Raw genomic sequence first — 12,179 nt, 5'->3', positions numbered from 1 at the left:
AAAGAAATTATATACTATTTAAATGTAAGGAATAAATATTATACCTCCTACTGATTGTCGAGATATTACAAATATTTAGCGATATTAGATTAGATTTAGAAATATTAAATAATTCCTACTAATCACTAAGATTTTATAGAAACATAGAACAAGATTTTTCCATGTTGGAGCTGAAGCGAAAATGATGAACTGATTTGTAAAGGAATCTCGAATCTAACCTTGGCGACAAGTTGCTGGTCGTTGTGCACATCGACGCATCGATAAAGAGCGCTACCTTCGGCCGGCCCAAGAAGCAGGAATCGATCCCCCAGTATAGTTGGGCTCCCGTGAAGGTCGGTGGGCACCGACTCGCAGCTCGGAAAGACGCAGCCTGGAACCACCGCGCTGCTCTCGTCGCTGGTCGAATGCTGCTGTTGCTGCGGTGATGGCTGCTGATGGACAACGTCTTGACTATTATTGGTACCGACCAAGAACTTGCCATTATTGGTGCGGGTCGATACTTGCAAATGCAATGGATGTTGCCTGGCCACTCTCATGTTGCGCGCACACACAGATACGCACGCACACGCACGCACACGTACACACTCGGTGTGTCACTCGATGCAGCCGTTACTTTGCCGTTCTGTATCGTGTCCTGGTCCACGCGGAATCGTAGTGAGATGCGTTGAACACACTTCGCGTCACTTGGACTTAGCACTGAATATTACGGCTCGAGTATCCGACATTTGTATATACAAATACGGAGTTTCGCAAGAACGGTCTCGGCTCCTCTAAGCTCTAATCGCGTTAATTATTAGTTACAAATATCACTTGTGCTTTTGTTGACCCGTGCAGTGTCGTTTCGCAGTCGCTGCCGGGTCCTTGGACGGAGAGAGATCTTCGTGCGTTATCAGTCGGTCGCTCTCTACAAGAGCTGATCCTGCAACACGAAAGAAAGACTGTTGTAATAATGGCTAGTTAGTTTCAGAATTAAGGCTACTTAATCTATAATGTGCTTTTTGCTTTTTGTGTCTAATTTTCATCTGTTCTTTTCTTGGCGATAATTTTATCGACAATCGCGTTTCTCGTCACATATTTCTTGTCTATTCCAAGGTTCATCAACCTTAGACGATAGAAAATGAAAAAACAGGATAAAAGTCAAAAAGAAAAATAAAAAGTGATAAAAAAACAGAAAGAATACAAAAAGAACACTGTAGATTAGATTATTTATTTACGAAGAAAATGTAACTCGCGTTACATTTTAAAGTCAAAGTACGAGTCTACATTTGCCACTGCAACCTCTTTTATTTAAATTCGAGAGAGAAAATACTGGATCACGATAAACCGGCGTTGCATCACGGCTTCCTCTCAGAGACACCGCGTTACATCCCTTTCGTTATAAAAAAGAAGAGGTGTCTCCGATAATCCGCGCAGGTGGCCCTGGCCAAAATAGCAGGAGAAGCATGGCGCACCTACACGACAATTACGCCTACACGACGTATACACGTATACTCGCAAGATCTGATGTGACACCAACGACACGACAATAGTTCCGTTCACAGGGATGGGGAGGAGAGTTCGTAATATGATTCACGGACAATTTCAAAATGTGACATTTCGACATTCCCGCGCCTTGTGCGTAATTCCTATAGTTACACAGCCAAGAGGGGGAAGTCCGTAAGGTCAGGGGTATTCACCGGGTTACAGGGACGACGGCGAGTCTCGCGGTTGCCCCAAATCAATTTCCGGCGTGTGTTCGCGTTACGAACATCGATCGTTCCATCACTAAGACTCAGACTACGCATTAAAGAATGAGATTGAAGTTTGACCAATCAGAAAAAGGAGCTAAAACTTCTTTATACTCATTGGTGAAATTTCCATCTTTAATTTTTAATCTCAATCTTCAATGCATAGTCTTTCGGCCTAAGTGCAATTACTTTTTTTTTTATATAGAATAAGTATAAGAATAGACACAAATGTTGATCGTCGATTGTCGTCTATAAACTTAGAAAGCAAATGCAAATTTATCTGAAAGTTTGCGAGAGAAAGTCAACGTCGCTTTGCAATCGCTCATTTTGTTTTATGCAAACATTACGCTATAGCATCAGATGCCAGGAAAGTGAAATTTAAATTATCCTTAATATCTTTATGAGAAAATTTTGCAACTCCTCAAAACACTAATGCCTATATGTTTGAATTAATTTTCTTCATTTTTACAAGTATTATATAAAAATTGTTAAACGATTTTTATACATATTTTAATATCTTTGGAAAATATTTGTAAGATTATGTATTTGAAAAAGGAAAAATATTTAGCCAGGTGCGTCTAGTATTTTTAAAAAGAAATTCGCAGAACACGAATGGCCCAATCATGATGGATACTAAGTTATTTATCACAAGAAAACCTATGGAAGTATTCCCTCTCGATTTCAATAAACATTGAATACATTGTTTTCTAGACAAAAATATGAGACACGTATTTTTTACATGGGCTCAATCACACTTTTAGAAAGTGCAATATCTCTTTCTCATCAAAAGATGAAGAGTAAGTTGAACTGTTGAAGACACTTCCATGAGTTTCATAGTTCAACTTACTCTTCATCTTTTGCTAATTCTTAGAACAAGAAAAGTGAAGAGTAAGTTGAATCAGATTAAAGTTAATTTATATCGGTAGAAACAGACATAAGTGACATGACATCGATGGCTCTTGTCTCAAGGTATGAACCAGCACTGAACTAGACGAACGAAAGTAATCGATGACGAGGAAAATTACGTGACGATTTTATGAATGATCGGACAGAAAGAGGAGGTGGCACACCACACGTGACCAGCAGTGATGGCAACGATAATCGCGTGGACGCGAAATGACGCGAAAGGAGAATGTCCCTCCTTTTCTTCATCCGGAGGGGTACAGTCGAATTTATTCGAGACTGCCTGAAATAGTAGCGGCGATGATCCACTCGCATGATGACTCATGCGCGTAATTTTATCACTTGTAAATGTCTTTCTCTCCTTCCTCGCACACTCCCGCCAACATCCCCTGCTGATAAATGTCGATGACACGCCATTGATCCACGATGTTTACAAATGCACTCTTGCTTGCCGCATCATCGAAATCCGTGGTTGCGCTAAAACGAGTGCGCTGTGTTCGAGAATTATGGACTTATGGAGACTTAGGAGGGTTGTTACTACTATTACTTTGATATTGTAAGTGTCGTCAGCCAATTTCATTTGTCAATCAAACGCCTGAGTTTGTACTAATATTGGAATCTTGTTTCATATCGAACATTATAAGACTGGTATTCACAATTGTTCTTATATTATTTAAGACCATCTTCAGTACAGTCTTAAGATAGACATTAGTATCTTAACACAGACATTATTTAAGACGGTCTTAAAATAAGAACCGGCTATGAATATTAGTCTAGTCGGTAGTGCCATCTTCGAATAAATTATGTGGTAATTTAATAACTAAATAAAAAAAAATAAACTAATAGATAAAACAGAGAGACAGAGAGAGAGAGAGAGAGAGAGAGAGAGAGAGAGAGAGAGAGAGAGAAAGAAAGAGAGATGGATACACAAATAAATAAAAATGTTCATTACTATTTTAAGCAAGCCATCTAAGAACATAGAAATAAGTAAAAATAGGAATAAAGGAACAAAAATATCTAAGTAGCTAAATAGAAAAAGAGAAAAATGAGAGTAAAAATGAGACAACGAGTTGAAAGATGGAAACAATAAGTCTGAGTCAAACATTCATTATAATGTTTCGAAGCATTTAATTTATCAATCAGAAGAAAGAATTTTACTAATTGATCATAAAAATACTTCAAAGCATTTGTAGCGTTCATATAAGTCAGCTTTTATATTCAAACTTCAAAGGCATTTTCTCCTTATTCCAAGAGTTCAACGAATCATCAAGGTCATGATTGTGTCGAGTTCTACAAACGTTTGAAAATGAAGGATGTGCGAGCGAGCGTAAACATTTACTCGGCGCTTGCCATGAAGAAAATCACGGGTTTCTGTGGTTCATACATAATGAAGGTCACATCAGTTAACTGTCCTAAATATTAGGAATTCATGAAGAGACTCAATTATAACCGCAGCAAATTTGATGTTAGCAATTTATTCGTGGGAAAATCGAGTGGACGAAAGTAGATCTTCATGCATCTCTCACGTTGAAATTCGCTTCCGACGTTTGCTCCTCGATTGGTACCCCTCCTCGAATTATACATTCCTATCCGCATAACCATTCAGAATCGTCGATTCAAGATATGCAAATGTCGCGCAGTTGTCCTTGAGGAAGCTCCTCGAAGCATGCAACCGGCGCGGCGCGTCGCATATTATTATTTTTTTATACGACTTTGTTGCGCAGTAAACTTCTTTTTTTTTCAATTAATAAAAAGAAGCCAAATTTAATTTCATTACATTATCCTTAACCTCGTTTGTCACTTCAATGATGTCAAAAATAAAAGAAGTAAATATATACTGCTTTATAAGATATCAATATATTTTTCTCGAGATTTTTCCTTTCTACTTTCAATTCTTCAATTATAAACAACTACTGTTGCTCGTATATAATTAGATTTTATTTTCTAGAAATATGTAGGATATACATATTTTAGCTCAATGATATCATTTAATTAAGGAACTAGGATTGCTAAGCGGTCATTGTTCTTGTTCACAATGTGAGGAATTATAGTGAATTAGTGGCAACAATTAACGTCTCGACAATAACGAGTGACAAGGTCGGATATGAAGATCAGTATTTCTGTTGGAAAGACCGACAAAAAGATCGTTTTCTACGAAACGTTATATCAATCTTAATTGTACGAAATAAAGATCGATGGTAATATAAAAATAAAGTACTTAACTTCGACAGAGGATTTCAAAATTCATAAAATTTAATGAATTGCTTGCGTGAAGCAAATTAAAAGTTACAATTTAATTAATGCAAACTCCAGCTATCACAACCTTGGTAAAAAATATAAGGCATCTATATTTTTCCATTAATCTTATATTCTTTTACCTATTATATTATTTCCAATTAATTACGAAAATTATAAAAATGGTTGCGCTTCTTCTTGCCCTTAATTCCTTGCTTCATCTAAATGTATAATAAATCATATTAAAGAATCATGAATTGCAAAGCTGTTTTTCTGCTGAAAAGACCAATAAAAAGATTAGTTTTCCGCGAAACGTTATACCAATCTTAATTGTGCAAAATAAAGATCGATGGTGACATTGGTGAATAAAAATACTAATCCTAGGGGATTTCAAAGCTCATGGTTAACAAAATACCTAATATTTTTTACCAAGGTTGTATACTGCAGCATCTTTTTAATCATAGCAAAGACAAAAGTCAACAACAAAGATATCCGGTATTATAATCTCTAAGATTCACAGTTGCTATTCTCAGTTGGCCTACATAGGCAGTCTTCGATTTTTATAATCATCAACTTTGGCGATCAATACGAGAATAGTTATTTCAGACAACGGAGATGTCTTTTAAAGGAGATATTGCTCAATTTATCGCCTGTTTACGTGCCGCGTTTTTGTATTGTATCGTTTGAAAATCATATATCACTCGCGCGGCAGATGCTGACTGGCGATACTTCGCGGTCTCCTCCATTACGATATCTACGCACTTGCGCAAAAGTCGACAACACCAACGCAACGACGGGTCTCCTCGCTCCAAAGATCAGGGCTGTGCATGCAATAACGCGATCTCCCTGACTTTTCCTCCTCCTCCCCGTCACTTGCCATTTCCTCTTCATCGTACGATATGAAACAAGATGACGAGGTAATATCGGTTTTATCATCGACAAGGACTTTCCTCAATAGCGGAAAGCGGTTTGCTATCTTCGATCACGTGAATGTCACGATATTCGTAAGGTCAGCGCCGTATCGACAGGTGAACGTGCTCGAACTTCGATTAAAGGAGCAGTCAGATATTGCGTGATGACCCAATGTCTGGCAAGCTCGACCTGTTTCCTTGAATCCGGCTATCGCTAGTATTTCGAAAAAGCTAAACTGATAATCTTTGTGTATCGCGTCCCTTGAAAGTGAAATCGAAACGGAGGGACTATTAACGGAATTACAAAATCTAATCTCACATTTCAGCTTCGAGAACAGGCTGAGATAGGCGAAGGAACATGCATTTGAAATCCACGCGCGCCAAACTGGAATAGAATCACGTCCAGAAACTTCATCCGGATGCACCCAGGTATCATTTTATTCTTGTTTAACATTCCATGAACAAGGATAAAATGATAATACCCTGAAACGCACCCCACGGCGAGCAGTGAACCCTATAACGTACTGGAAAACTCTCCACTATAAAAGCCGACAAAGCCATGAAAGCAGCAAGCCAACAAAGAGTACCTAGCAGGGGATCGCGCTCTTTGTTTCTCTAACGTACTACGTTCTATTGACCCAATACATATACAGGCAAGACTGAGAAAACAATATTCTCGTTGACTGTCTCTCTCGGCTCGCTCTTGTTGAGCAGGATTCCTTCCTCTTGTGTGAGCTTTTCAGTATGCAATAGAGTTCACTAGTGGTGATCGAAATGAGTAATCTTATACCCGTATCACACCAGCGATTGGAGATTGTCTGCGTTCGCGTTTGCGTCAATTGATTAATAAAAAAAAGCTACTGCAGACCAGCAGTTCCTTTTTGATTGGTCAAGAGATGCAAACGCAATTTCCAATCGTTAGTGTAATATAGGCATTAAAGAGAGTGCGTGAAAGCTATCGATACAGTCAATAATACACGAAGATTGATACACAATAAACATTACATAATTTCTTTCAAAGAAAATGATGTAATCTTTATTGTGTATTAAATTACACGAATTCAAATTCGTTGTGCATGAATAGAAGTAACGGCGCTGACCTTTCTATGGCTTTTTTCCATGCAATGTATTCATTTCCCTTACCACATACATGTCTTTCGATATATAAAATAAGTATCGCGTAATATCTTTTAATCTACTCTCTGTTACATCCTCGCCCTTATATAAAATCGATAAATCTTTATATAATTTCTTTTTAATCTTTAAATAGAGGAAATAAAGATTAGGGCTGTTACTTTTAACAACTTCAAAGAATCAAAGTTTGGAAATAAATCGAATTTTCGAAATTGTCAAAAAAACAGATTTAAAAATATAAAAGTTGATAAGAGGAATGCTCGGAAAGCTTCCAAAAAATTTTTTATTTTATAATTATATTTTTTATTAGTATATTATGATTAAAAAACTTTAGTTACATATTGGAAATATTACTGAAAAATAGCATTATTTTATTTAAAAATAATAATCTCGTTGATTTTTTTTAATAAGAGTACTAATGAAACAAAATAAAATTTTATTAAAAAAAGAACATGATATATTTATTTTATTAAATGTAACTGAATTGTGTTGTGAATGTAATTGATAAAATTATTTTCAATTAAAATACTGCTGTTGATTTGATACAACGTCATTTTTTTCAGTATTAAAATGTAAAAATAATGGACTTTAAGATTTCAAGGTATCTGAAACGGTATCTTTTATTTTCCTTAGACAAGAAAGAAAATTTTTCAAGAAAACTAAGAGCGAGAGCACAGAATCTTGCATAACGCATAATGCATAAGAAAATGAAATTCTTCATTTCCTTGCTTTCCATGAAATAAAAGACTCTGATTGATTTTCTCCTTCATGCATTATACAAAGATTTGTGCTTGAGATGCTGCAGCCTATCCATTAAAGGACTGCATTCAGAAATTTTACTTGAATGCACCCAGATATTATTTGATCTATGTTGTTCATCGAATATTAAACAAGGATAAAATAACGCCTGGGTGCATCCGAGTAAAATTTCTAAACGCAGCCAAGATTAATATGAAATAAGAGGTAAGCCACTTGCAACAGAATTTAAAGCCTTCGATAAAATTATTGCGAGAGAATCAAATTCACGGAGCGGCGAGTCGAGACGGTCTCGTGAGGCGATTTAGCCGGCAGGTGCGCAGATTCCTCGGGGCACTGTCGAGGTCTACCCCACCCCTCCCACCCGTTCCTGTAAATGAAATGCGCGTTTCTGACGAAATCGCAAGTTCGGAATTAGTAAAGTGTTGCGTTCGCCGCCGCCGTCGCCATCGCCGTCACCGCGTGTGTCGAAACGACACTCGCGATATTACCAGCCGACCCACACACGGCCACACACACACATTCACACGGCCATACACACACATTCACACGGCCATACACCCCACACACACACACACACACACACACACACACACACACACACACACACACACACATTCACATTCACACGCGCGCGCGCGCGCGCGCTACAGAGATACCAGATATCCTTCGGTAAGGTCAAAATGGCGGAGAATTCCACGATCGTCGCGCTCGTGTACGAGGGGCGATATTGCGGACACAGTTTGCATTAATAGCGCGCAACCGAACGTGACGCAAGCTCGCGAAATATGTAAATTGCCTAACAGCTTCTCCGCGCTCTCGTTTACATTGTAAAAATGACCGCGCGTTGATGTCGGGCCGGACGACCCCGACGCGAAATTCCCCTCCCCTCTCATTCTATCGGAGCATCCTCGATTTCATCTCGCGGATTGTCGATTGAGAGAAATCGTCGTTATTCCCCCCCCCCTCTCCCTCCCTCCCCCCTCTTTCCCGTGAGAAGTACAATTTCCGGCGTCAAATAGCGAATTCGATTGGACGCACTAATGCGCACTCAATATTTACATTAGTTACTCTTATGAAGTACTTGGAGAAATGTAAAAATAATTAACTTTAAAATTTCTGGATATCTGATGCATATTAAAACCGTTATACGCTGATTTAATCTGAGTGTAAAAATGAAATACAAATATTTTGAATACATGTTTTATGTAACAACACAATAAAGTATGTGGTGAGAAAGAACTTCACGGTTTAACCCGGTTTTTATTTACGTTAAGTACACATTTTTACGTCAATTTGTATACGTCTTTAATATGCATCAGTATTACGATCGACTGCTATTATTGTATATACTATTAGACTCTTTAATTCATAGTGCTGTGACCTTTGTGGGTCGGAAATCCATCAGAAGAAGAAGAGAGAGACTACTAACTCATATACAAGCATCTCCGCACGCGTACATAAAAAGTTGGAGTTACTCTTTTAAAAGTTATGAATCTAGTAGTATACTAGTAGCGTTTGCACCAATTGAGTTGGAAAATGCTTTGCCATTGTTTGACGTTACACACTCTACCGTATAATAGGAGAGCACGACAACGTCATTAATTCAACTCATGCAAATTCGATCAGGCCAAAAACGCCATTATACAAAAGTCTGTACGTACCGAGTGTATCCAATCGAAATCGCTAAAAGATTGAGAAAGATGGATCTCGCATTAGCTGTTACGCTCCTTTTGTCAGGAACAAACAGATTGTTTGCATATCGCTGGTGGTGTCTCATGGAATGTAAACTCGCCTGCGATCGTACCGGTTTTAATGCCTGCGTCAAATCGCTCGTTCAACGTAAACACGCTCATTCAGCGCGAAGGTACGCTGACTCACAATCAGTGGAAATAAACAACGGAAGGAGAAAAAAATAACATTACCTGTGCGACAAACGTCAAGGTTGCAAACTCAAATATTTCCTAAACGAAAGCCAAAGGATCTCGACTGAAGACTCGAGAATCTTTCAAGTGAGAAACTTGATAAAAGTTTCAAGAGATAATTCTTATTCTAATATACTTAATAAGTGTAATTTCACAAACGTGTACTTAACAGCACATTCGAATTGATACGAATTCTTGGTTTTTCTAATGACATCATACTTCCGAGTCTTATCAGGAAATGATTGCGATTCATATTTGTGGAATTATTATTCAACGAGAGCATGACTTTAACTTTTTGATCGACCAACGATTGACTTTCTGAAAATCCCGGAAATATTCTAAAGTACAATTTAAATTCATAAAATTAGCGATGCATATTGAATTGCGATATTAATCAGCATAATTATCCAACTTTGATTAATTTATAACGTCAACGATAAGAAGTCACAATAATGTGTAATATTAACTTTACTTCCAATACGTCACGGAAACTTGCAGCAACATTGCTGCAACGTTTGCAATGTTATTGGAATATCATTGGAATGATTTGTGCTGTATGAGTTAATCAAACAATGATTATTGTAAATTACTGTTGTTCGCTTATTCGTCTGATGAATACTTTCCCGAGAACTGGGACTATTGCAGTTCCGTCATTTAATTGGCTTTCGATGCCATGGACGCGAAAGTAGCGCGACGATGGAAACGTAGAATCGCACTCATAACTGCTATTTCACGCGGAAAAAAAATTTAACGAGCCGTAAGCAAAATGTACGAAAATATTACAGCATACTTTCTTAAACTTTTTTACTTAATCTCACTTTAAAGAATAAAATCTCTTCAATGGCGCCTACAATGAGACTTTACGGCGTAAATTTGAAGCTTAAGCCGTAAGGAATTAATCAATCATAGAATCTATTATTTTCCTCACAACTGTGATTAATTATTCCTTAGAATTCCTTAGAATTTCAGGCTTAATTGTTTTACGCCTTAAAATCTCATTGTAGATACCATTGTAAAGACTGAAAATTGAGCCGGTTTTGAAAAAGAAGAGACTCAATTTTCAGTCTTTAAAGTGGCGTCTACACTGAAAAAAAATATAGTCAATTTTAATAAATATTTAGTTGAATACTAAATATTTATTAAATATAAAGATATTTATTTGATACAAGAAATGTTAATTTGATTTAACAATCATTTTTTTTTTTATTGAATCATTTTTTATTGAACAAATATCTACTTACTGTAAGTAAATATTTAGTTGGCAGTATTGAACTAAATATTTATTAAAATTAACTATATTTTTTTCTCAGTGTACAATGAGATTTGAAGGCGTAAAGCGACTAAACCTAAAAGCCTAAGGAATTAATTAATCACAGTTGTGAGGAAAATAATAGACTCTGTGATTAGACTCACTTTAAAGGCTTGAGCTTCAAGCTCTTTTTCGGCTTAATGTTCATTCTTTAAAGTGAGATTCTACTCCAAAGAATTTAGAGAGTACGTCATGTAATATTACAGATTTCCCCAATATTTTCGTATATACGATATTTTTCGAAAATAAGGCTCGGATCAATTATCGCGACCGGCAGATACGCCGGAAACGACGAAACAGACGTTCGCGATAATAATGTCGATGCAATAAGCAGCACTGCACTTTGCACTGGAGTCGCGCGAGATCGTGTACACGCGCGGCCAGACAACGACGACGTACACACAAGCACTTGGGGGAGAGAGAAGGGTGTCGCGCTGTTCGTCGTCGTTTTCCACCCCGCGAAACGCGAAGGCATCCTCCCCCGGTAGTATTCCACGGTCGATAGCGCGTTTCCTGCGAGTCAGGGAGTAGGTTGCACACATTCGACTCCTTTTCGGGTATTTCTTTTTTTTTTCCCTCCCCTTATCGATGTACGGAGACAGAACTTTACCTTCGTGTTTTTATTTTCCTTCGTAATTGTCGCCATGCGTCGTTCCTGAATCGGTGGGGTAGGTAGGTTGGTTAAGACGATTGAACGTCCGTGAGTGACACCGCGATCGAGCTTAATCGCTACGATCGTCCTCGGAGCCTTCTTCTTCTTCTTCTTTCTCTTTCTCCTTTTCTTCTTGGCTCACTTCTCGTCGGCTGCTGCGTCACGTCAACGGAGACGTGACACGTCGGTTCGCTGCTTTCGTTTCCGAAATGCGGCCGTTGATACTTGTCTCCGCGATGAGCTCTCGGGGACGAGATTTAAGAGAGAGAGAGAGAGCGAGAGAGAGAGAGAGAGAGAGAGAGAGAGAGAGAGAGAGAGAAAGAGAGAGAGCGTGCGCGAGAGAGACTCGTGGTATCCGCGCAACGGACGGTCCAACGTTTGGGCCGACCCACCGCTCAGAAACGACGGCGGCAGCAGAAAAAGCGAACACAAACTAACGTCGCCATTGTACAGCTGACAACTGCGAGCTGGTGGACGAGCGAACGCGAACGTAACCGTCCGGGAGCGCAGCGGCACTTCGGCAATCTTCGGCCGCGCCGTAGCTGGACGGAGGGACGCGAACGTGCGCCTTCGGCTAACATCGGTCGTCCCGGCAGTTCCGGCGAGGCCGCGCGTGGATCCTGTCTT

General features: G+C 38.6%; 1 protein-coding gene across 3 annotated transcripts in view; it reads right to left on the bottom strand.

Moving 5' to 3' along the window:
• Window positions 1–12,004, bottom strand: part of LOC108688774 (tribbles homolog 2) — a 28,435-nt gene extending 16,431 nt beyond the window's left edge. Inside the window, exons 1-2 of one of the 3 annotated variants that reach the window (XM_018195172.1) lie at window positions 11,511–12,004; window positions 219–919 (exon numbers count right to left, since the gene is read on the bottom strand). In XM_018195172.1, the coding sequence (XP_018050661.1) occupies window positions 219–536 (318 nt within the window). In that variant the 5' untranslated portion in view covers window positions 537–919; window positions 11,511–12,004. Of the gene's footprint in view, window positions 1–218; window positions 920–9,330; window positions 9,519–9,761; window positions 9,790–11,510 lie in introns of those variants that run through there. The other 2 variants (XM_018195174.1, XM_018195173.1) reach the window with 2 other exon arrangements.
• Window positions 12,005–12,179: the final 175 nt, after the last annotated feature.

This window comes from Atta colombica, unplaced genomic scaffold (genome assembly GCF_001594045.1).
Source record: "Atta colombica isolate Treedump-2 unplaced genomic scaffold, Acol1.0 scaffold238, whole genome shotgun sequence".
Classification (NCBI taxonomy): Eukaryota; Metazoa; Arthropoda; class Insecta; order Hymenoptera; family Formicidae; genus Atta; species Atta colombica.
Note: the sequence above shows the minus strand (reverse complement) of the source record. Positions and strands in the feature narration are given on the sequence as shown.